This window comes from Manduca sexta, chromosome 3 (genome assembly GCF_014839805.1).
Source record: "Manduca sexta isolate Smith_Timp_Sample1 chromosome 3, JHU_Msex_v1.0, whole genome shotgun sequence".
Lineage (NCBI taxonomy): Eukaryota > Metazoa > Arthropoda > Insecta > Lepidoptera > Sphingidae > Manduca > Manduca sexta.
Window position 1 is genome coordinate 7,348,894 of NC_051117.1, and position 27,903 is coordinate 7,376,796.

The following is a 27,903-nucleotide window of genomic DNA, read 5'->3' on the forward strand; positions in this document are numbered from 1 at the left end:
AGTCCATGTGGGATCTGTGCCCGTAAAATAATTTGCTATCGTCAATATTAAGGATATTACCAGCATTTTCTGATATATGTTATATTGTTACTTAACCAAATACATGTCTGTATTTGGTTAAGTATAACATATATCAAAAAATATATATATTTCGCAACACAAAGCGATGAAGCAATACCATTTATAAAGTAATGGTTGGCTTTGGGATCTCGAGTGTCCGGATTACCAAATTATCTGGCACCTGTATATTACCTTTACATTATAAACGAAATTGATGTATCCCGCTAAAAGTTAACCTATCATATAAAGAAATATATTTTAATAAGTAATTTACTTTAATAATATCATTAAAAACTCGCTGGTTGTTTTTCTCGAAGGGTGTCGAAGTGAATCTCTCTTAGCTGGATTTCAACCACAGCATCCAATCTCAACGGAAATCAGCAAGGTACGCAGGATATATTATAGTGCACAAGTGTGTGCGCAATACACAAGCACTCTCTATTCCTTCACTCTCATAGTTCGGTGAGACGGCAATCTGACTTGACCGGAGAGAGATTAGGCGCAGGACCAACGACTTTATGTGCTTACCGAGGAACGGGGGTGTCGAAAGTAAGGAGGTATCAAAGTTTATAATGAACTTAGCCAAAATATCGATTTTGCAATAGTCATAAAAAGAGTTTTGGGTGAACCCGAAATTGAATTAATACGGAGGCAAGTGGATTTTTTTTTATTTCATACCAAAAGTTAAAATACATATTTTTATTGCTCTCGTCTCTACCCAACCCCAACAAAGATGCGTAGATTTTGTGATATAATTTCTAAACATATCCATCTAACAGCTTACAGCAGTAACTATCTAATTAATGTAAAATCTGTATATAAAACTATTTTTCATTAAAACATACGATTACACAAATTACTGAAGGAATAATAAACATGTCGGAATTGTTGTGCTTGGCATTTTCCGATTGCTATTGTTTTTATAATGCGATTTGAAAACAGCTGTTCTCGTTAATGAGCCATTTGGATAATCCGAAAATTTACGAAAAAATTAGAAATGTAAATTGTATAACATTTAAAAATTGAAGTAACGATTTTGAATGCAAACAATTTGGAATTCAATTTAAGACGCCGCGAGGCACTGACAATTATTTGTGGTCAAGAAACGATGCCTTTAAATTTAATATCCACACTGTTTTGAAACTGAAATAGTCGACGATAAGTACTATAACTGAATATAAAAATAAATTGAAGTAAATCAACGTGAAAATTAGGAATATTAGGACTTTGTTACCATTAAAAAGATTAATAGATGCCTGAAAAACATTAAGTCCCTAGTTCTTTTAATCGCGACAGAAGTTTCATAACTACTTGCCTTATTGATATCCGTGGACGGTGGTCGTCAATAATCTTCAGAAACCCAAAATATTATCTACCTTTCACTAGCAAACTTGAAATAACATATTTTGCTAAGACCCATGTTTCTGCCGCACGATTAAGCTGTGGAACAGTATTCCAATATACGTGTTCCGTTCTTCATACAACCTGGGTTACTTCAAACGAAGCGTGGAGAAGCAATTAAGCAGACTGGCATAACTGTGCCGACAGACCGAGGATGTTTATCTTTTCCTTGTCGACTTGTTTTTGGACATCTCTTCACTTACCATCAGATGCAGTGAGGCAAGTTTGAATTTACCGTGACCTCGACAAAAAATACACAAAATTAGGATTCCTGTAATATTTCCTCTGTATTATAAGCTAACATAGTGGGCTAAGACTTAAATCCTCTCAGTGCTGAACGAGATTTGTGCCCATTAGTGGACAATTACATAGGTATAACATGATATAGGGCTGATATAACTATTTACTTATTTCCGCAGATAACAGTGTAGTTGTAATAAAAAGGAAAATATAGATAAGAGTTGTCAACTCAAAAAAGATCTCGAATAAATTAAGAAGATGATTTAAGTTACCTTTAAATACAGAAAATAATTCTACATACGCCAATCAAATCCTATATGCCGTATTAGAGTTGTTACAGAATCTCCTGACGCTGATAGTCTTTTAAAGTCAAGTACATGTCTTGTAATGGCTTTATGGCTCCAACCTTTGCCTCTCCAAAAGGAAAAAGTAAACATAATTACAATAAATATTTAACCCAACACAGTCCTTAATGTTCGCAATCTTCAACGCCAACATTGCCTAATAAATATCACAGAGGTATAAATAAATCATTCTGATTAATTGGGACAGTTGACAATTAATTACAATGACATTACTCAGCGAATTTTTGAGGTCAATTATAGTAACTATAAATTCCTTTTGAAATAAATAAACAGACAGGTTAGTAGTTTTTAATTTATTGCCATAGGCCTAGAATTTTTTATTTTGTGAAATGTTTTCTTCATACATCTGTTTTTACAACAGAAAAACTAAAAAATTTAGAAGACGATCATTTTTTTTATATTTGCTTTGCTTTATTACATGAATTAAGAAATTTTAAATACAGTGGTCAGAGTTATAAAATTGCTCTAAGAGTATAAATTCATATTTTGTAGCTTAAGTACATAATTTAAGACAGATGCCGTTAAGGCGATATTTCGGCCTTTAAAATTTAATATGACGAAATTTTAAAGGCCGAAATATCCATGATTATTAAATATTTTTACGTTTTTCTTTCAACTGCGAGAACTAATCACTAACTAGACGTGAATTTAAATTCTTTACTTGCCAATACTTGTTTAGTTACCCAGATTAAAGGTGAAACAAAATGTATGAAAATGGACCTTGAGGTATCGCCTTAATAACAAAATTCATGAAAAAAATATTTATGTAATACCCGTTTTTTTATGCTTACTACATTAAATCTCTAGGCCCGAGCTGAATTGATGTTATATTCTTTATTATAGTTAGTTCACGTACAGTCTATAAATATTATTATTACAGTCTATAAGTATTACCAACGATAATATTAAATATATTACCAACAGCTACTTATTACATTAATATTGTCACTAATTAACGTTCTGTTGCGTTTATTTCAGAAGTCTTTAACCATTTATCTTACTTTTTATTTAATCTGAATCGTTCTGAGATCCTGGGTATGTTACATGTGAATTATTTTAAAATCTTTTTATTAAATTTAGAAGTGTCTTCTTTGATTCACATTAGGAGTATGTTACGTTAAATAATATATTCACATGTTGTCTACATTTAGTTGTACGTATATTTTTAAATTATAAATAACTTAATTAATAGTAAAGTATAAATGTAGTGAAATACTTATTTATTTGAACATAATATGGTTATTTTGTCGGTAGATAGTAGATACGTATCTAAAAAATAGAGTTAAAACCACTTTCAGACGAAATATAATTAGGTGGTTTATTATCACTGTTATGTGGTATCATTTCTATTTTGCATAAAACCAAGGTTAAATAATGTTTTAATGTTAAATGCCGTAACCGGAATATTAACTTCTGAAATAAATATTCGGAAACTCACCGTCGATAACTTATACGTGTAGTTTTGGTTATTTATGGACGTTCATCATTTGCCATCATTGACTAATAATAAACACATTTATAAATTTAAGCTCTGAAAAGTAGGCATTGAAGGTATATAAATAATAATTATATTATTATTTTACGTAGGATGTATGAAACGGAAATTCCAATGATTGTCATCTAGCGACGAAAGTATGTGCTACTAAAATATTTCTGTTATACTGTCTGATAGTAGCGACATCTAGCGACAAGAAGAAATAGTTTCTAAATGTGTACGCTTGTACCGTCATCTATCTTCCGTCAGTGTAACAAACAAATAACATTTTATATTTCAATTCCAGTCTATTACCGTTAACGTTATATTTATTTTAATATCTTAATTATTATAATTTAAATATTTGTTTATGATTTTAGCACGAAACATATTGATATTATCAGCACATTTTTTGTACTTTTAATGGAACGCATTCTGGCGTAGGTATTTATCGTAGAGTTGTCGTCTTTAATTATTTAACAAATAATCGATATTCAAATTAATCACTAAGCTATATATTGAATATTGCCGGCTATTAAATTTGAACAGGCACAAAATTTTAACTTTTTGTTTTAACTTTAGAGGTAATTTCTCTTTTTCTTTGATACAGCAATTATATATATTTTTTTATTTTATATAAAATATAATTATGAGTAATAAATTATCATGGTTATTACACAAAACCATGTTTTTAAATTGACTAAAAACAAAAATTATTATTTGAGAAAATGCAACCTATTAAGTCGTAAAATAAACAAATTTAATACAGACACATGTCATCGTTACGAAAACAGCTAATGATTATATCTGACCAGACGAATAATCGATAATTGATTACAGGAATGCGTGAATATAAGTTGTTAATCGACAATAGACATTCGAGTTTCGACTCTATTCGGTGTCTGTGTACTTGTGTTGTGTGGTTGGTGTTATGAATAAAGTTTTGAGAAAAAGTCGTTTGAGTGATATTTATAAAATAAAACAAACAAAATAAACGTTACATTATCTGCCAAACTGTGGTAATTAAATCTAGAAACAAATTACATACATTGATTCTTTGCGCTTTTAATTTAATAAAAAGAACGTCAACCTTTAATTAAAAGCAGCCAGTATTCTATAAACAAACAGCTGTAGCTGTGTGCCTACACACTTGTTGCACCCACTTTCAAAATGATTGAAATTTTACCTGTTTTGTGAGAAAGTGAACTTATTAGCTTATACAAATACTACATAATTGTGTATCGCTCAGTGTTCATTTACCGTTACGATTATCTAGTTTCGTGGGAAACGTGTTGTTTATATAGTTATCTTGAAATACGTTACGATGCACCTGCAGATGCATTGGAATATGTGTTGTTGATGTGGTCCGGCCGCGATGTGATCGCATTCCTGGTATTTATGTCGACGTAAAGACGAGCGCGCAGGTAAAATGTGCACGATTCAACAAGTTCGTAAAGAATTATGCCCAAAATGACTCATACGTGGTCGATGGCATGTCGATATTGTTTTGTTTTTATGGAATGCCAAACCGATGAGTAAATTGCAAGAAGGTATGACAATAGAAAAAAGTATTGTCTATGGCGAACTTTGAAAAGTAATCGAAATTCAAAAGATGTGCTGATTGGCGGGATACCGACTGCTAGTGGTTTTATAAAATGAGTGAGAGTGTGTGAAAAATGGCACAAAGTTCCGCAGATTCAGACAGATTGTCTTCAGCTGGTATATCAACACATAGCTCAGGGACAGGGGCAGGCAATGTGGGAGGCTCCGTTGTAGGAGTGAGGCCAGGGGATGCCGGTCTGAAGAGAGAAGATGAAGAGGAGTACAACCTTGGGCCCCTGCCCCCAAACTGGGAGAAAGCTTTCACACCATCTGGAGAAGTTTATTTCATTGAGTAAGTACTAATGAATATTTACACTTGATTGTTTTTGTTATTTTATTTTATTCAAAAGGAACAGAAAACTGTTACACATTAAATAAGTAAAGGGTAAAATTACACATGTACTGCATTAATAAACATGTAACCAACAACACTGTTCACAGTCATGTCTTACTATGTGTTAAGTTTATCCTTTTAGATAAATCTTTTCTCGTCCACAATACATTTTATTTATAAATAACAATGAGTGAAAAAATCTGCTTTAACATATGTGGCCGTCACATATTTCCATTTAAAAAGAGGTCAATTAAATCACATTGTTCACAATAATTTTAGGATATATCAACTATGTCTATATAAAAGGTATATTTTAGAACATAAAATACCTAAACTCAGCAAAAAAACATTTAGTATGCCAACCAAATATAATGTTAAGTTTGCCAGAACATGGATCAAATCTTTGACAATTGATTGAAAATCAAATATACAAAAGTGATAAAATGCATTCATAGTTTATTTTAACAATATACATGTCAGAAAACTTTAAAAGAGTAAGATTTTAAAACTATTATTGCTTAATTATATGCAATTTATCATATAAAAGAGTGTTAAAAAATGTAACAAACAAAAGTACTACGCTCCATTAAATATGATTCATTTTACTTTTGTATCAAGTAGATTCATTTGCTTTTATTATAACAAGTAAAGTCCAGTAGTTATACAATGTGGCAGTGAGTAATACCATTATGAAATATTTATGCAACCACACATGTAATATTGAAAGTGGAGTTGCAAATTAAATTGTCAGACTGAAAATGGTATTTCAAAATTATTACACTTAGAAATGAAGGACTGGTGAATATTCAAAAAAATTAAAACTCCTAGTATAAAAGTTTCATACTACATACAGGTCTTCTATGATTTAAAAAGAAGAAAGGATAAAAAATATTTTTCCAATGAATTGTTTAAATACTGCTGTGGGAAAAAAAACGTAGTTTGTTTTTTTTCTGTGTAGAATTTTAACAATGGGCACCTAATATCAAACTCAATTTCTGGTTATCTTTGATTGTAAGTCTCTCCATACATATACCATATAGTTTTAATAGCAATAGTAAACACAGTTGCAGTAAAATTACCTTGTATTCTTACCATTATGGTGTTTAATGTATCCTCATTTTGCTAATTGGGTATGATGTCATTTAAAGATATGAACACTTGCCTGCTTATATGTTTATTTAACTCTTTATTACCGTTCGAGATGTAAACATGTCAGTCAAAAAAATACTCCGGTTTCCAGGATCATGTGTTGTCTAATAGTCCACAAGTCTGTATTTTATGCATTATTGTCACATTATGTATTAATTGAGAGTTCAATTTTTCATTGCATTAAATATAAAAAGAATGTAATATTAAATTTTTTCCCCATGTGGGAAGGTGTAGTGTGGGAAGCATATAAGACATGTAATACCTTGTATTCAGTGAGCCTACAATAATGTCTTATTAGTTCTTTTAATGAAATAACTAAAAAAACAACATTTTCAATTTTTGTATGATTTTTTCTCAATATACCCATAATTATAGGTACAAAATATCATAAATCTCTAAATCAAACATGTTCCCCTATTATTTACCATCTTAATAAAAAACAATTTATCAATCATACAAACACATCAAATAACTAAAACAAAGAATAATTACTCAATCTAATAATACAATAATTTGCATACAATCTCATTTAATGATACAAAAAGTAGTAATAACATTGCCCTGTGGGAAAGTGTGAAACGCTGTCCGAGTGTGCAAGTGAAACTGAAATATTACAATAGATGCCCGCAGCTCCATTGTTTCTATTTACATCTACTGTATTGTTTGTATGTGACCCCATTTTACATGTATGTAGTTGTTTTCATGCACATGAAACAAAATAGTATAATATGTAATATATTAGCTGATGGTTGGATATATTTTATATCTGCCTGGATAGCGACCACTGTTCACAAAAAGTGCCTGCTTGATTGTTGTTTTTCTGGGATACATTTTTGCCTGGGATAAAAAATTATAATCTATAGCGCTCAGGAGTAATGTAGCTTCCTATTAGTGTAAACAAAATGATTTAGTAGTTCCTGAGATTACCATGTTCAAACAAACAAACTCTATAGCTTTATATACTAGTATAGACTATACTTAAGTGTTATAGACTACTACAATTCAGAATCAAAAGCTATTTCAAATTAAATAAAATTTCTTCACTGCTGTTGCTTTGTGTTTTTAAGATAGCCAAAAAAAGTAGTACCCATGACCACAAAGGCTGCTAAGTCTTGAAACCTTTTTAATTATCCACATAAAAATATAAAATCCGCAAAATAGTTTTATTTTAAGGTAGTACTGCTTTCTTGATATTAGAATTTCGGCAATTTATGGTAAGTCTTGCTACCTATTTTCACGGAAATAAGCTTGATAAATCCTTCTAGTTGTTTTCCCTTACTGGGTAAGGGCGTGTGATTATGTTTGTATGTATTATATCTGCATATCCTCTAAGAATGGCGTATCATTACAATTTCCATCAACAATTGTATGTTAAATGCATTACAGTGTAATAAATCGATGGTTAATTATGATAAGCAAGATTTCCAATGTAATAAATAATGTATTAACCATAAATACTTCAGTAGTTGTTTCCTTAACAATGTATGTTGTAACTTGTGAGTATAGATATTTATGTGTGTACAACTTTTTGCCGTTGACCAGCCTGCGATAAAACACTAATATAAGATATATACTAATAAACATTCTATATTGCGGTCTGTTATATGATATATGATAATTTATATTTCAAATATGTGCTTATAGTTATGTAGTTTATAACATCTATAGACTCCGCTCTTGCATACAGCTCCGTTCGCGTTTAATTCTTCATAAAATAAAAGTCTCTCAGAAACTATGGTTTAGAAGCGATAATAAATAGCATATCGTCTAAGACCTCTGCCACATAAAAGAATAAACAAACACACTTCTAATTTATAATATGTATCAGTAGACATATTTCACCCCACAGTCCATACTTATCTACGTGTAAAACATGACTCCTTCCAGTCACAACACGAGTACCTCGCACTGGCTGGACCCGCGACTGGCGCGGTTCCGGAAACACTCCCTAGGGGAGTGTGGGGAGGACGAGTTACCTTACGGCTGGGAGATGGTCACGGACGAGCGGTATGGCTCCTACTACGTGGATCATTTGAACCGGCGCACGCAGTATGAGAATCCAGTGTTGCAGGCGAGAAGGTTACGAGGTTAGTAGACAGGGTTAACGTAGAGATGAAGAGATACATTCAAACTAAAACCCTTTTATCTCGAAAGGCGTGGGTAAAGGTGGAACTGGTGCACTTTACGCTAACTGTGTTCCGTCCCATGATGTGATGGGGATGAGTCTATCGAGCACTGATTGTACTCCAGGCAGATATTGAGTAGAAAAGCCCAAGATCACATCGCATTGATTTGAGAGATGAGATGATTCTCGAACGTTGAGCATCGTCTCTGGTTAGTTGATGTTTTAGTATTGTTTATTGCACTTAATCAATTGCTGTTATTTTGGTGTACTAGGATAAAAAGAAAAATATGTCAATACCAGCAAAATAGACCCGGAATTTGTTGTTGTGTAAAATATTTTAATACTCATTTAAATTATTTAGTATCCAAATTTTGTCTTTAAGTATGCAGATGGAATTTAAAGCCTTTTAAAATATTTAAAAACAGTTTGATTAAGTAAAGTTAATTAATATTTAAAACTCCGAATTTCATTAAATATAATTATAATCATAAGTATAATAAATATAACAGCACCACCTTCAAATAAATCGTGTACTGTGTTACCTAGACCTTAATTCGTAAATTCTTTTTATCCAATCCGAGTCAATGCTAAGTTAATTAACGCCGTGAACTGACGATGCATCGTAATGTTTAATGCAATTTATTTTATATAGTGTTTATTTATCTACTAGCTATTGCTCGCGGCTCGGCGCGTGAAAAAGTATTTCGAAGATAAAATTTTCGCTTTATATTTTCTTATAAAGCATCTTACGTTCTTCCCAGGGTCTCAAACTACGGCTATACCGAATGTTGTCAAAATCAGCTTTGAAATCATAACGGACAGAAAGACAAGCAGTTATTTTCGCATTCACATATTATCAATCTTACTTATAAAAATTTCGCTAAGCTATGGTTAGTTAAAAGACAAAGTTACTCGATCAGCTGTAAGTCAAAACTTCTTCGTCTTAATAAGGATTAAACTAGGAACTGGTGATGTTTTTGACAGCTATTTAAGCAATTCTTAAGCACCTCTCAATGCTAAAACAAGTTTATAAGTAAGTATATGTATTAATTTCACAATAAAAATGCCTCTTGATACCGTGCATCTTCTAAAGTACATATAATTTTAATTTGCGACCATCGCTGTTAAATTGTCAATTTAATAAGGAACATTTTGGTAGTCTAAAATTTTTTAAAAATATTTTTAACAAATTATTCGTAAATCTTTTCATATTCCCGTAACTCGTGCGCCGAAAATGTATGTATCGAATGATCGCAGACCATTTGCTCGGGAGCGGATCCTAATAAAACGGATTAGAAGCTGCCGGGAACCAAAACACATTATCTAAATACCAGTTTCTCACAGCCTAAAGTGAATTTGTCTTGCCACATAAATTCCCATAACATTAAACTTCTCTTAGTTAATCCATTAATTCCATTTAAAATACAGTAAAATACGGGGAAATAAATCAACCATGTCGGCAGTTTGCAAATGTCATATATCTTCCAAATGTCGGATGTCTGCCCGCCCGGTGTAGTAAAAGCGTGATGAACGCGTGAAATTAACCGTTGCGAGACGCCCGACAGAGTGATAGATTATAAATGCAAATTGAACATGCACCGTCGGGTGTGCTAGTCGATTCTGCCACACTGCCCGCTTCTCCGTCGATTTATGTTCACCGGTAGCGATTAATTTTTCATAGCTTTTTCTGATTTTAAACTTGATTTTAGGATTGATCAAAGGTAAACTAATGTAACTGACTATTAGTATTATTACTGGTGACTATTGATAATTTGATTAACAAACTAAAACAAATTTCATGCCAGGGGAAGGCACAGATGCAATCACGGTATCCACTTTTCGCCAAGTGTGTTCCGTCCCATAATGTGATAGGTGGCGAACCTATTGTCATATCGGACACCAATTTCAAAGTCCGGGCTGATACTGAACAGAAAACTCCACTATCACTTTACCTGACTCGGGGTTTGAACCGGAAACCTCAAACTGAACCCAATTATTATTGAAATGTATATTAATATTAGTAATTTAAATAGTTTATGCATTATCGAGAATATTATCATCTTTTAGTATAACAATTTATGTAATGTCGTGAGAGCGTTGCCTCCTCATGTTTATGGAAACAAAACCTTAAAACCTTCATATGAAAGCGACAAATAAAATAAACGCAAATATTTACCTAATCCCATTATAAGTTTACGTGGGTGGGGATCGGCGAGTTTCTCTACTACTTAGCATTCTGAATCATCTGCAGGCGCACCCGTGTTAATACCATTATATTTATATATTAAATCGATATACTTGTTTGTATTTCCTGTCGTCAAATCTTTTTTAGAAGAAGCACCATTAATATGTTTGACGATTACTCCGGAACATAGTATCAAACATTAGTATAGATAAAATCTAACCAATGAACAATCTTAAACAGATTTAACTTAATCACTGTATTGTCTCACAAGACAAATTATTTAATGGGAAGAAATTAATAGGACACCTATTAGTAATGTACCATTAATGAGACAAGTCTTTAAATGAAGCTAAATTTAATAAAATGTCTACAGAAAGCGGTGGAAGCGGTCCACCGAACGGTCCGCCGCCCACAGGAGAGTTGCGAGGCGACAGATTCACCGTCACACTCACTAAAGGACCACAGGTAGGTTTCAAATATATCTTTAAATCGACAATAGAAGGCTTTCTTTTGTCAGGTTTGCTTTCTGTTCTACGCACTCTAGCATTGACCATAACTTATATTCTCTGGATTTTATTGTAATTAATGTCTAGTGCGTGGAAGTCACCTCGCACTATTTGAATAAATAAAAATATCGAGATTACCCCGTGCAATAGACACGAGGGAACGGGCTGCGATTTACTTGCTGTAGAAGCAAACTGAGTTGGCAAAAAGTGTGAGAGAGACGAAACGAACGTGCGGCCAACCGACCTCTTTTTCTAGCCTATGAATTGCCATCAAAGAGCGACGTATATTTTGGTCGTACATTCCAATAGTCTATTTGTACAAAGTGGTTAATGTTGTGAGGGTATGTATGTATGATTTGTCACCAAAATATTTATAAAAAAAACAATTCTTCAAAATCCAAAATGAATACGAATTTATGGTAAAACAACGTGCAAAAACTGCACAATACGGTACACATCAGATTGTGCCGCCTAGCGAAATTAAGTCACGCAAAACTTACGTAAGCGGACATAAAGAAAAAATAATTGGATTTTGCCCGTTCAAAACATATTCCGTTATAAATATTATAGTTATGAGTTACAACACTGTAGTGTAATATCATTTTAAATACTTGTTTCTACTGTTCATTGATTTCCAACTCCTATTTTTCTATTTGATTAATTTCGTTGCGGGATAATGACAAATTAGTTTTCCCTAAAACTCGCCGAGCTTCACCGCTCGGTGTCAAAAAACGAGTGCCACTGCTGATCCTGGCTTACAGGAGTTGTAGTGGTGGATGTGAGGTCGAGAAAGTCTCTATTGATTAATGGGTAGGGAGTGTTAGTTGTGGACTCCCTTTCCCGCACTTACCTGTAGATCAGGCCTCTGTGCGTGACATGCAAGCCAGCTAAATATTTAGATAGTCTAACTCGAATGATGTGTTTGGATATTTTATATCTCTACTGGAGAGTAATCACAGTTAACGTGAAAAAAACCCTGCTTCGTAGTTCCTCTTGACCAGTTTCATTCTAAAATCAGTCAATGTATGTATGTACAGACAGCCACAAAAGTAGCTAAACAAAATCAATACTTTAAAATTTTTATTTATTTATTTACTTCAGGTAACAAAGGACCCATAACGAAATTTACATCAACAATACAATATTAACAATATTTTTTTTTTCACCTTGTATCCGGCACTATAAGTGATGTGTTTGTCACAACAGTGCAAAATGCTTCTACATATTGACTTCAATGGAAATATTCGTTTGTGTTTATTTAAAATAAAGTAAACTAAGCTTATTTTAGTAAAAAAAAAAACGATTGTTGACAAGGACACAAAAATTTAAAATTCGATTTGAAAATTTGAATTCGTTCAGATACTTTTGTGGCTGACTGTACGTTCACAAAGAGAATCAAAATTATTCTTGGGACATAAGAAATGTCTCTTTCTTCCTAGTGTATAGTAGTTCTCTCTCAGTTGTGTAATAATACGCCTTACTGTGCAGGGTTTAGGGTTCACGCTAATTGGAGCTGAAGGTATACCGGAGACGGAAGGCTACTTGCAGATACGAAGCATCGTCCCACACAGCCCCGCCTGGATAGACGGTAAGAATAGACAGTATATAGTATATACCTATAGTATACACTGCATCATCTGGTAGAGTTCATAGACTAAGTGATACTAGATGGTTCATGGTAGTAAAGCATCTGTGGGGGCTATTTTGTTCCCCCTAGAAGATTTAATGATCATTTTAAACCCCAACCGAGATTCCAAAAGCTTTACAGTGAGTGCATCATAATCGACATACCATAACTCAATCTTTCTCAAATATAACTACTTATCGAAACTATATAATAAAATTAGGATTAGGAAAACATTGTGTACTGACAGCAACGTCTTTAAAAAGGTGGATTAGGTGTTGGACCATGGTATACCCTAGAGGACCCTATAACCTGGAGGATATAACCTTTTGTCATATAATAATAAAGATCCACAGGAAAATGCACCTCCCCGTTTGAACAGGCTATATTTCTATCACATTCCGGTCCTGTGCTCTTTCACAATTTGCCGGCATACGCGATATCGTCTGACCATCAGGCTGGTGAGTGCTGGTCCTGTGTACTGATATTTTTTGTTCCCAGGTGCCCTCCGGCCCGGAGACCTGCTGGTGGGTGTGGGCAGTCGCGGCGTGCGCGGGCTCTCGCACGAGCAGGTCGCGCAGATATTCCAGAGCATCACTCCCGGCACTGAGGTCGCGCTGCTGCTCGTGAGGGGTCAGTTACTAATTACACTTATAATAGAGGTTTCATGGTTAATGTAAAGAAAAAAAATTAGATTGGTGAATAAAGTTGCACTTATGATATGTTAAAATAAGTTACAAGAATAGTTATTATTACTAAATTATAATTAAATATGGATATTTTATATAGTTTTAAAAAAACACAAAATAAACCACAGAAGCGTTTTCAGGTTAGTAGGTAAAGTGAATAAAAAAATAATTCACCACTATCCTCACTGGTGAGGATGATAAAGGCTCTAAGCTAGATGACCAACCTTTCAGTACTTACCTAAATGATGACTACCCAAAGAAAAAAGGCTGAAAAAATCTCCAGGCGTTTCAAAAATTGTTCTTAATTGAAGTGGTATATGTAGAGGAACGGTTAGTAGATAATAGGCGGGTGTTGTACCTGAGTGATATAGTATTATCTCTAGTGATTGTCCTGATTGCTCTGCTAGTGGGTCTTTACCATCCGTTCTTCTACAGTGGTGTTATATAGCGTTGATTACTACCACTCAACATCTATTTTCTGTTTAGCAGTAATATGTGTACTTCTAACTAAACTGTAAATATCTTTACACGCTCTCATCTTCTATCTATATACTTAAAATAAATCTGTAGAGAGGTCAATTCTGTACATGAAATATATTTCCAAAATAACTATCAGGGGGTGATTAGGGATCGATACTGATGCCAAAAATGCAATTAGTAAAATTTTTGTCTGTCTGTCTGTCTGTCTGTCTGTATAACCGTTATAGAAACAAAAACTACTCGACGGATTTTAACGAAACTTGGTACAATTATTTGTTATACTCCTGTGCTGGTTATAGTATACTTTTCATCATGCTACAATTAATAGGAGCAGAGCAGTGAAGGGAAATGTTGGGAAAACGGGAGAAGTTACTACATTTTTTAATCTTCCGTCGCGTGTGCAACCTTAATGGTTAAAGCTACGCAGAAATCATGTATGACGGAAATGTTCTCCTTACAATTATGTAAAATATATCCCACGACAGCATATGTCTATCTTTTATGGTTGACTCACAATAACACGTGTAACTCCCGATAGCTTAGCAGTTCGAAGCATTCTTATTATATTTGTCTACTCTTACGTTTATAACACTCTCAGTCATCCCTAATTAAAAAAGTTAACATTATTAAATATTTCATAAAAAAGAATCATAGAAATCGGTATAATAAGCCATCACGCGTGAATACTGAATCATCATGCTATAAGATTTCTTCGATTTCACCAGGATCCCATCATCAGACCCTGACCGGACAATCGGACCACCTGCATACCACCATACATTAAAAAAACATCCCGACAAATTGAGCACCCCCTCCATTTTTGAAGTCCGAAATCCACGCGTGCGAAGCTGCGAGCGGAAGCTAGTTAAATAAATAAAACTGAAATCAAAATTGTCAATAGGTTATCCTCTGGCGTTCGACTCCGAGGACCCGAACACGCGCGTGCTGCGCACGCTGGCGGTGGACGCCAGCGCCGCGCCCGACGCCGTCGCCATGCAGCAGCTCACGCGGGCGCTGCGGACCAGGTACGCCCGCGGCTGCAACTAGTATCTCGGTCCAACAAACGCAATACCTTCTCCATGCTCGTCAGAATAAGCTCAGTATACTAAACTGCATAGTATACCAAACTATTTTTTTTAATCTTTATTTAAGGAGCTTGGTCGTTATTTCAGACTATGTCGCTCCATACGTCCACATTTATACGTGCCTAATAACTTTTGATCATACCATTTTTTTTTTTCTTTTTTTTTTTTTTCAATAATACCCTAGCCTTTTCTGATACAGAAACCGACAAAAAACTATTTATAAAGATACCAAACTTTAGAGTGTAACATCTTGATGGGGTTTGTCGCTAAATAGGATTTGTTGGCTTTCTATAATCGATTGCTCTCCTTGATTATATATATTATCATACTTTGATATAATGTACGTTTACAGATTCAACCTGGAGTCCCCGCAGCCAGAGTCGGGCGGCGAGTCGCGCGAGTCCCGCGAGGCCGCGCACAGCCCGCACCGGCCCCACAGCCCGCACAGCCCGCACAGCCCCGCGCGGCGCCGCCTGCTGTCGCGCTCCTTCGACCTGGACGAGCTCGCCAACGGGGACACGGCGCAAGCACCGCCGCGGTGCCCTTCTGCGGACCACTTGCTGTCGCTTGCTAATGGTACGTACCATACGTAAACATAATCGAACTCATAGTAGGAAAGTTAAGAAACGGTATTTTTGTTTTAGGCACGTTTAGATTTTATAATATCAACTACCAAGTATATCCGTCTAGTCATGAACGAGTTGAAGTTAGTCACGAGTGCCGACAAATTTATGGCACAGGGGGATGAAATTTGTTATTTGTGCAAGAATATTGTTGTGTCTGCCGTATGACCATGAAGTCTACAGTATTCAAAACGTTGGATGTAAAAAATATACAAATAAGTTTCATGATATTTTTTGGCTGTAAAACATTGTACAGAGTATCGATGTGTTTTTGCAGGCTCAGGGTCGTCGTGTGGAGCGGGCGGGCGCGAGCTGTGCGTGACGCTGCGCCGCGGCAACACCGGCTTCGGCTTCACCGTCGCTGACAGCGTGCACGGCCAGAAGGTCAAGAAGGTACTCAACTTTTATTTTACTACTGCTTTATTTATTGTAAAATCATATACATCTTTTATTAACGTGTGAAGAAGAATAGCGTGCTCATTGAAATTTTAATTTGCTATTTAGTAAATTTTAATTCGCAATTTTGATTTTAATCGATACTAGGTAGATTAGTCTTTTGATCGGTAATACTTGATTTGGTTTGATCAGTTACTGCTTACGCCGTCAATTAGCTGTCATATTTATTAAAGTTTTGCTTTCGGGGAGAGATAACTTTTTAATCGATTTTCGTTTTATCTAGGTATTGGATCGAAGTCGATGCGCAGGATTGCGTGAAGGTGACTTACTGCTGCAGATAGGCGATAATGATGTCAGACACGCGCCGCATCAACATGTCGTTCAGGTAAACGAATTATTAGAATTTTGTATTATGATATTATGTAAAATAAGTAATTATTTTTTGTCGATAGAATAATCGTATTATGAAATAAATAAAAAGTAAGATAATGTTTGAATACTTATTTTTGATTCAATTTCGATGTTGGATATTTTTTGTTGAGTTTTTTGTTATTAATGATTGTTTTGGCCTATGTGACGTGATGCATGGCGTTTGTGTCAGCTAAAGCGTGTCTCTTACCGTAATTTCCCGAAGACATAGTATAACTGTGTGTCGCGGCAGGTGCTGAAGGAGTGCCCGGCGCTGGCGGAGACGCGGCTGGTGGTGTGGCGCCGCGCCGCGCGCGCGCCGCGCAGCCGCTCCGCCACGCGCCTGCACCACGCGCGTGCGTACACGCTACACGCACTACTCACTACTCATTATTTATTATGCTCAAGCGTATACGTCTATTTTAGTTATACCAATCTATTCAGCAAGGTTTTAATTACCAACAAAACTTGTATATACCTACCACCGGAACTAATTTTTACCATGTAACAATCATTAATTTCTGCAAATGTCGATGCTTGCAGGCCTTGCGACAAGTCAAATTTATATAGAATTATTAAAATATTACCGCTATTATAAACTTATTGAAAAGTTCTAGACAACTTATTAATCTAAAAACGTTTTATGATTCAAGTACAAAAACATAAAAACCAATTTTACAGCGGCATCAAACAACAATCAAGTATGTCGTAGCAAAACACCGACTGCGGAACAGCTAAGATCGCCAATGTCGCACACACAGGACCCATTGAGAGACCCGCACGACGACATGAACTCTGGTAAACAGTATAACTTTTATTAAAATTATTGAAAGTAAATTACATAGCTATAATATAATTTAATTACCATTATAAACTTATACAGATATACAATCACATTATACGTGTATAATTGAGTTTTTGTTCGCTTATAGACCTTTACATACAAATGCCATGAGTACCGTATCACAGGATATACATTAATTTACGCGAGTATTATTCGTTCCCATTTTTTATGATATGACATATAATATTACTAATAACATTAATGTAACAAATTAAAATCGATCTACGCCTATAATAACATAACTGTTCTACAGTGGACGCAACATACGCAGTGCCAGACCATAAAAACCGCTCTCCGCGCGAAAGTCTCATCGACCGGCGCCGGCGCAGCAGCACCCCCGGCTTCCGGGCAATCCTCAGCGTCGTCACTCCCTGGACACAACCGCCAGACAACCAATGGCAGGACAGAGACGCTCGCGACAACCGCGACACCCGTGACACCCACGACGCCTGGCTAGACAACTCTAATATCCGCAACTGGGCGGAAAGTGCTCAGAAATGGGACGAGACGGGGCAGAAGTGGGTGGAGAACGGGCAGAAGTGGGAGGAAGGGAATAACGGGAACTGGGACGGGAATGGCGAGCGGTGGAACGGGAATTGGGGCGAGATACCGACGCCGACCGTGCATGTTGATATGAATGCGGCGTATTGGCGGGGGAATGCGAGTGTCGCTGATAGCAGTGATAATGGAGGTGAGGATCTATGATGTAATTCAAATATGAAATAAATAATAAATATTGTAAGATTTGGATTAAAGATTCATTATCGGGACGCGTTACGTTGTTAATCGATGTACAGTTAGGCACAACAGTAACAAAATATTCTTTTACTAGAATAAAGTAAACCTTGTAAAAAAAAATCTCACGTACAAACAAAATTTTAAAGGCGATTTGACATTTCGAAAATGTGCATCCACTTTTGTGGCTGGTTGTACATCTAAGTAAGCCGGAATAGTTCTAGCGACCGTCTGAGAATGCAACATGACTTGTTGATTTATAATATAGCATAGACATGGCCTACAAATATAACATTTTCACCACCTATGCAATAGACATAGCTCTAGTAAAAGACATTCGTCTAAACTATCAGATATCATAAGTTATAGATCAACGATTATTGATCAATAAAAGTCATAGGAGCTTCTAACCAAACATTTGTTGTTTAGGTTTCCCTGAAGATGGAATGCTGCACTCGCCAACTACGGCAGCCATCGGCGGACTAACATCACATAGACAGTCTCCGTCCACCAGCCGCCTGAGACAGCATTCTCCATCGAATTCAACAGGTATTCGTTATTTAATGTAATGTATGACTTTCCAATTTGTCTGACAATTTATCAATTGTTTTCTTAACAGACTTTTAATGTGTCAAAAAAAACTTAAAATAAGTAATGATTCATAACATTTAGTCACGATGGCTAATCTCGGAGATCAGCCAAATTCACAGGTTATAGTATAGTTCACCAGGGTGTGCGCAATACACAGGTGCACTCTCATAGCCCAGTGAGACGGCAATCCGACAAACCGGAGAGAGATCAGGCGCAGGACCAACGGCTTTACGTGCCTTCCGAGGCACGGGGGTATCACTCCACCAACTTCCTGACTCCGAGCTGCGACTGAATAATTTTTTAAGATGGAAAATCCAACCTTATATAAAATAAATATTTTTGTTTTTTTAAAATATGCGTTAACTAAAGGAATTGTCTTGTAGGTCGTCTGAGAAGTCATTCGCCTTCAAACAACAGCGCGACGGAGCGTCTCCTCACAAACTCGCCGTCCAACAGATTGCAGAGCCAGTCGCCGTCCAACAACTCCTCCAACAGCAGGATAAAGGGCTCTCCGCTGAGGTAACATTTTTTGGAGTCTTTCTATTTCAGCCATTTTGAAAGATAGAAATTGTATTGGATTAATTTGTTAACAGGTGGAAGTATGATATTTTTTGTTTGGATTGCTTGTTTATAAGTCGCTTTATGATCAGATTTATACCTACTATGCGTTCCAATTTACTCATATTACTTTACTGACGATACAATGATGTACGATTTTTTAAAATTTTTATTTTCTTTTGTTTGCGAGATACTCAAGACTCAAAATTGTTAGTAGGCAAGGAAACTTACACTACGTTAGTAATGATTACACCATTAAAAACTAGGAACAACACTGCAATCCATCTGCATACATTCTTCAGTTTATAAGTTTTTATAGTTACCCAACAAGCTAATATGATTGCTAAACTTACACCCCCTTATTCATAGACGTTTTTTATCTACAGACGGAACATTCCTGTGATAACAAGTCTGTTTCTCAGTGCTGACGGCATGGCAGCCTTCGCAGTGCATAGACCTAAGGCCGTCGTGATTGGCTAATATTGTCGTATCACTGAGAAACAGACTTGTTATCACAGCAATGCTCCGTCGTTAGATAAAAAACGTTTATGAATACAGGCGACATACTTTAGTTATGCAACTTTAGTTTAACAAATGGTATTGTATATTAGACTGCGAGAGAACTCCCCGTCGCGGCACATGCACTCGCCGCTGCGCCAGTCGCCGTCGTGCTACGAGCCCGACGCGATGGCGCAACCCAACTCTGTATACGTGCCCAATTATCCACAGGTAAGTGACATTATAGATGGCGCTGATTGTTGTGACTGGCTTGAAGTTAGTCACGTTGTTTGCTTTTTACATTTTTGTAATTCTTTTTTTAATTTTATAATGATGTTGCTTGTATAAAACTTCAGAATAGCATTAAAGATTATTTTTGTTTATTAAACGTCTGTTTTACTAAGCCTCGAATGTAATGGGCGTCGAAATAAACAAGTCAAGTTCCCAAATTAATGGTAAACAAATGTTTGCAGTCAGTATTAAATGTATTTAACGTTAACTGTTGGTTAACATTTATTTGAACATTGTCAACCATACTTTCAGTAAAATAAATAGATAAGTTCAAAATATGTCCATATAATCACTTCGCTCTATATGTGTAAGTTATAAAGTGGTAATTTTATAACTATCACAAATAGAACAGACGTATAACAAAGGCTAAGTTGTGTGAATTTAAAAAGCGGCGATAGTTGGTTGTGGAACAGACTGCCGAGATGAATGTCCATGTCAATGCAAGTTCAATTCAAATCAAACGTCTGACTTTTCTAAAAAAAAAATTATTTGTGCATTCTTTGTGAATTATCGCTTGCTTTAACGGTGAAGGAGAACATCGTGAGGAAACCGGCATACCTGAGAAATTCTCTATAGGTATTTTCGAGGGTGTGTGAAGTCTACCAAACCGCACTCGGCCAGCGTGGTGTACTGAGGCCTAATCCCTCTCAGTAGTTGAGGAGGCCCGTGCCCAACAGTGGGACAATACAGGGCTGATATTATTACTTATTATAAGTTGTGTGATGTGGTGTGATGTGCCAGGTGGAGGTGGGGTCGGACCCGGGCGCGGACGTGGTGGTGCGGCTGGCGCGCGGCGCGGCCGGCTTCGGCTTCCGCATCGTCGGCGGCGTCGAGGACGGCACGCGCGTCGCCGTCGGATACGTCGTGCCCGGTACGCAAACAGACTTTGTCACCAACCATTATGTCTTACATAGGACATTTGAGTAACACCACTCAACACCAACTGACCATTATGTCATACATAGAACATTTGACGTGTCAATATACAGCAGCATGCTATGGGATAGAGTACTAATAACTCGTCCAGCCAAATCAGTATGTTCCAAATGAGTATAAAACTATCTATAAGGCCATGGTGACATCAATATTTTTTTTTTAGTATGGTTAAATGATGCATAGACATTTGATTTCATGTCCGAAACAAGGCTAGTAAATACAATGTATACTCAATTTCATTAGCAATAAAATGTGATTCAATGTTAATTAAAGAGTTATCTGTGATGTCACTAGAATTGCAATCGTAATCTTTCAAATTGCAGGCGGCCCAGCAGACGGCTTGTTACGTCAAGGCGATCTGTTGACGTCAGTGGACGGTATACCGCTAGCAGGCGCGACGCACGCGAGAGCGGTCGCGTATGTGTGCCAGGCGGCTACTAGGGGACATGTATGTATCCTTCAATATTAATTGACAATAACATATCACAATATAAAGCAATATCAACTTTAAATAAGACCCATAAATATTGCTAACCTTAAAAAAATAAACTATGTATACACTGTAATATTGAATTGTCACTTTCTGGAACCCATTTTAATTTATTAGACTCCTAGTAATGGCGAATAACAAAAGTATGTTTTCACTCAGCGTTTTATAAATCATTCTATTATTATTATTTTTCTTACAGGTTACGTTAGGCGTACGACACAACCGCGCCGACATCCAGCCGCTGGGCGTGCCCTCTGTAGTCTCACCGCATCAACACCAGCCTCTACTCGCGTAAGACTAAACATCAAATTTTTCATCAGGACAACTACTGGACATAATGAGACTTAACATCTCATGTCTCAGGATGGCGAGCGCAGTGGAATACCAAACAATACTTTGTAATTCAAGGCGTTGGATGGTGTTTCTACTATTTATGCGCGGTCGTATCGCTTACCCTCAGGCGAATGGCAAGCTAGTCCCGTCATTTAAAGCAATAAAAATAAAAGTTAATACTCTAGTATATCAAAGGCTGACTGAGTACCGTCGTAATATGTTTCTACTTACGAGTAACATTGTGCTAGTTCTGTACTCCGAAAACGAGTTTGCGCACTATTGTATAGTTCACGTAATGGTTACGATAGAGTGAATTTTTGTATAGATATTTGAACAGCGCCGTGGTGAGCGTATGTGGAACTAAAATACAGCAATGTGAACATCGCACGCGTGCAATCTTCGAATAAAAATCACGTAACAATTTTAACTGTAACTTAAAATGTATAAGAATCAACAGTACGTATTTATTTTGACGTATCGATATATATGTACCACGTACTTTTGAACGTATATTATTTTTAAACAACTATCGAGAAATACGCAAACGTAATTTACTCGATACGATACTGCGTAAATTCTTCATAGAGATCCTAGAGTAAGTAATATACTACGTAAGACTAGATGTACTATTCTGTTCCGGTGTGAAATACAATGTAACCAAGTTTGGACGGTGTTGCTATCGTCCACGATTATTCCCGTCGTTTATTTTCAATCGAGAAGTTTAATCGTTTCGTCATTATTTTGTATAAAAACAAGATCGATAAGCATGGCATTGATTTATGAAACTGTAATTTTGCATGTTTTTAGCGCGGACCCGTCAGCTCATCAGATGCAGGGTGCACCGTTCAACATCCTCCACCCCGCGCCCATGTACCCGCCACAAGCACACGTGCAACCAATGTTAGTACATATTAATATCCATTAAAAACGCTTTTAGTTCTTTATATCGAAAACTGAAATCCGTGTAATTTTTTTATTATTTATGTATTTCAGTGTTATAGTAATTTAAGTTGTTTCTAACTTGCCATACTCTTAATCGAATACATTTTATTTATAAATGTACTCAGTTTTTATCATAGCAAATAACTTTCTAAATTTGTTCAAAGCTGTCCAAGGAATAGTTGCATACTGAAATTGCGTACCAATGTATTAAATCCAAGCATTATATAAATGACAACCATTCTATCAGGTACGGCGTTCAGTACGAGGGTGGCGCGGGCGGCGTGGCGGCGGGCGCGGGGGGGTGGCCGCAGCCCTATGACGTCACCGTCACGCGCAACGAAGGCGAGGGCTTCGGCTTCGTCGTCATCTCCTCCACCAACAAGGCGACTAGCACCATCGGTTAGTAGTCAATATCACACAAGATCTTACTAGGTTGATCTGAAGTTAGTTACCAGTTGACTAGCGGTCAGTAGTCAATATTATGCAAAATTTTACTTCATGGATCTGAAGTTAGTTACAAATTAAAGACTGGTCGAAATTGAAGTTGGTGTTATATAAGTAAGTTTGAAACTACGCGGAATCTGATGGTACTACAGTTTTCTGGAAATATAATTGTACAGGCAATGACATAGTGTGTACCTCGACGGTCGCTAGTATTATGCCATTCCGTCTTACTGGATAGACGCCAACTGACCTCAAAATCCGTTTTACAAATACAAGCCACTATAGATTTTAACTATGTAGTGTAAGCTGTCCAGTAAATACAACATAAATTAGTTATCTTCTCACAGAAAAAACTAATTCCCATTGTGTATGTCCATAGGCCAGCTGATACCTCTGTCGCCAGCGGCGCGGTGTGGAGCCCTGCGCGTGGGTGACACCATCGTTGCCATCAATGGACAGCCTGTGCGGAACCTGGCGCATCCCGAGGTGAGCCACAAATACATAATAATAATAATCACAGCCCTGTATTATATAGTGCCTCCTCTACTAATGAGAAAGTTTAGGTTTTAGTTTACCACGCTGACCTACGGGTTGCCAGACTTCACATAATATTACCTTAATAAAGATTTATTCAAAAAATTCAAAGGAATAATATAAATATTCGTATTATACCGTATAGATGCAAAATGTATTAGATAAGCATAAAATAAAAATACCCCTTAAACATCATCAGTGTTTTGACTATTAATTTGTCGAGATTATCTTGCTTATAAATGTCAATAATTCTATAATGAAATGGTTATAGTAATTACGCTATTAACAAATTATAAATTACCCATAAAACTCATATTAATAATCACAAACAAATCAACATTCATATATTTTAACCATCAGGTGGTCGCTCTAATCAAGCGTTCCGGCGCTAGCGTGACGCTCACGGTGCTGCCCGCCGACGCGCCACAGGACTGACGGCAGCTTTACCATCGCCCACCACCGGGGATGCAAGTGCCCTTCACTCCAGTGAGGTTGGTCACTCGCAGCACATCTCGATGGAGCCTCGCCTCCAACTCTTGCAATGATTTGTTTTAGATCAGTTTAGTCTGTACATCATTTGCAGCTGTTACCATCAAATATCCACAAAATAATATATTGGGTCCAAATGCGTTGTCTCCCATTCCTTAAAATTATATAGAGGTTATATAATGTCCCCACAATCAACCACAAAAAATACATTAATTTTTCACCGTATGTATAGTAGCCACTATCTATTTGGGTGTAAAATGTGTATAGTGTACCTCTACCCGATTATCAGTACTTAATATTTACATTACTATAGCTATTGCCAATGGTTTTTAACGCCTTGAAGTTACACGTAAGCTGAATAAAAGCAACCTACGACAAAAAGGTGAAGAGATAAAAGCGGGTAAAGAAGCAAACTTCAGGGCTTTTAGTACACCCAACACATATTTGACTTCGTTGTAAATGACGTGGATATTCCAAACTTCGCTCAGTAACCGTCCTCCATTGTGTAAAGCAAGAAGACATAGCTTTAATAATACAATCATATTGTAAGTAATTTTAATTAAGGTATATGTTAACCGCTTCTAAGCGGTGTAAGCCAGTACATTGTTACATAATGTCGGAAGAAAGTACGTTTTATACTGACTGAAGTAAGTTTCGATTCAAGTTGAAGTCAAGGAGTGTAAAATACAGTTAAGTTGTACTTAAAGTTGAAGTACTTATCAGTTAGGGTCACGTGTAAACTCGTTGAGGGCTGGATAGACTATTTTTGATGGTAAATATAATTACCGAAACGCTCTTACAATACAGGTCATGTCACAGCGTAGCATAAGTGCTCATACGCCTTCGAAATGTCACCATTCTAAAGTTGACGAAATCGATTATATTTGACTAAAATTTATCAGTTGTAAATTTTGAAAATTCTCGAATAAAGTAAATATTATTTAAAAAAAAACTACATTTGTCTTTGGAGTAAAGTAAGATAGGTGATATATTTTAGTTCGAACTTTATTTAGGGATCCTTGTGAAGGTAATTTTGCTCATTGTGTGGATTGTTGAAAATATTTAAGGCTGAATTATCGATATAATTATGACAGCTAAGTATTTTTATAAGCATTGTTGTTACTGTTAATCATAGGCGTAATAGGAATGTTTTGGTAATATTTACCACATTTTTTATTATTATACCCAAGTTAAATCACCCGTGGTGTAGAAGTGGTTAATTTTAGGAATGCCATAGACTCTTACATAAAAAATACTTGGTGTTCTTGCACACCGCTTATAAACAACAAGATGTATCAACTTTAACGTGTGAATTGTATTTAAACTTGACAATGAAACGGAGTCGCAATTAAGAGTATAAATTCAAGAAAACAAATCGGTATAGGGTATATATGTAACAGCAATTAGAAAAATAGAAATCCCTCTGTGAAAGCAGCATTAAAATTTGATAAGAAATGAGGCAGTAATTCAAATTTCAAATATTGCAACGTGCAGGAGTGGGCGTGAAGTGGGGATATCGATCCATCTCTTTCTTTCACACGTATCGTAATGCCCACTGACGTCACATGCAAGTATTTCGTCCCTTTTCTTATTTTTGACACGTCTACTACCTAATTTAAATGGCTTATAACTTGCAGATTTTTCACGAGATTTCAATGATTTATCTGTTTTACAATTTATACCACATGCATATTTTGTAAAAATTATAAATAAATAAGTCAAATACCCAATCCATATTTTATGACTCATAATATATAAGCTCAAGTGTGCTAATACTTCCAGAAACAGTAAAACGTCCCGTCCTGTAAAACCAAATTCGGTAGCTATTTTAAACCTTGATAACAATTGATTTTAGTAGTAAAAATATTAGATAACAATTAGGTTTATGGAAATATTCTTCCTTCGTATTTGTAAATAGTATCTTCCAAGTAAGTTAATAGGTAAGAATGTAATTGATGCTACTTAATACTGTTATCAAATAATCGTGTACATAATATTTTTATGTCATTCCAAAATTGAAGATATAGTCGTCAATTTCTGATAGTAACATTACTATAAAGAATTTTATTGATTTATGTTTGATAAAGTCAAGGAATGAAAGGCCATAAATGATGAATTATACAGCAATTTGATGTATAAATGTGGTTGATGGATTTACTTGTTGTGAAGTTAATCCAATGATTAAAGAAGATTGATATTTTTAATATCGATTATACTAATCGATTTTTGATGCAAGTAAAATAAATGCTATAAAACACTTTATATCAAGTTATCGCTTTCATGTCTCGAATATCACAAAATAATCGATTCAAAGCTCGATTAATCATGATCGATTATTCTTTTTATAAATTGTGTCACATAAAATGTAGGTGATATTGACTGAAAAGGAATCTTATTTATTTATAGTTGAATGTTTTAAGCTTTTCTAGTTGGGACCACCGAGATTATACGATCACTAGTTTTACACATTTGACGTTAAAAAATTTAATCTATTATTAAGATAGTGTTTTTTCTGCGGCGTCACTTGCCAAGACTTGATAATGTATTCTAATAATGGTATGTAATTTTAAGTAGATCCAGTTGTTAAAATAATATAATAATTATAAAGAAATTGATAATATTCCTTGTATAACAAAGAACTTCCATGTCTATATTTTAGCCCAAACTCGTCCAATTATAAAATATATTTACTCCAATCATTGTTATTGTGTATAGATGTAGTAATAATTTGAAATTGTATTAATTAGTCATAATAGCCTTATTCGTAAATTTTATTAGCAAAGTTAATCGTTTATCTCATTCGAATGACTTCAAGAATCTATTCGAATTGTAATATTATCGATACTTTGAAACAAGCATTACGGAAAAAGACTCATTAACTTCCTCATCAAGATCAGCAGCATATAAACAAACTATTTTATCTCTCTTACTCTTAGCTGAACTAGAAAGAGACAAAACATTTGCTAATAAATATTTATGAATAAGCGAAGAAAATTGCAATGTATAAGTGCCTTTTGTGAACAGTCGTGCCGCACCTTATATTTATGTACTCGATCACCCAAAGATGTTATATCGACCGGATTTTAATATAGACTTTAGCGCCTTAGTTTAAGACCTAGGTTTTAGACAGTTTTAGTTAGCTGTGAGTACCTTTTGAGCATATATATATATTAATTGTAATTATATTTCCAATTTAGTTTTTCACTAAGGAACCTGATAAACGTTCTAAGCCTGTTTATGAATTTGTGAATCTCACGTTTATAGCAATAACCCATTGCCATTATTCGTCCAATGGAATGATCCGAAAGATGACAAATAAGGAAATTAAATATATCAATAATCAGTGTAAATCGGGTTAAAAGCAAGCATAATTGTGTGGACTGGCGAGGGACAATCATCTCTCATTAATCTACGCTAGCTGGACTCCGTTCCATTTACTATCAGGTGAAAGGTCACTGACGTGTGAGTATAA

At 35.6% G+C, this 27,903-nt stretch overlaps 1 protein-coding gene across 1 annotated transcript; it reads left to right on the plus strand.

Annotated features, from left to right (window-relative positions):
* The first annotated feature begins 4,401 nt into the window (after positions 1 to 4,401).
* On the plus strand, positions 4,402 to 27,768 carry LOC115442958 (membrane-associated guanylate kinase, WW and PDZ domain-containing protein 1). Its single transcript, XM_030168185.2, has 22 exons — positions 4,402 to 5,434; positions 8,513 to 8,712; positions 11,309 to 11,400; positions 12,930 to 13,029; positions 13,567 to 13,698; positions 15,136 to 15,259; positions 15,672 to 15,895; positions 16,220 to 16,335; positions 16,622 to 16,723; positions 17,000 to 17,102; positions 17,428 to 17,544; positions 17,844 to 18,281; positions 18,755 to 18,874; positions 19,300 to 19,435; positions 20,086 to 20,203; positions 21,005 to 21,134; positions 21,523 to 21,647; positions 21,889 to 21,980; positions 22,830 to 22,922; positions 23,212 to 23,363; positions 23,788 to 23,894; positions 24,303 to 27,768. The coding sequence occupies exons 1-22, from the start codon at positions 5,217 to 5,219 to the stop codon at positions 24,375 to 24,377; spliced, it is 3,114 nt and encodes a 1,037-aa protein (XP_030024045.1). The 5' UTR covers positions 4,402 to 5,216; the 3' UTR covers positions 24,378 to 27,768.
* The last annotated feature ends 135 nt before the right edge of the window (positions 27,769 to 27,903 follow it).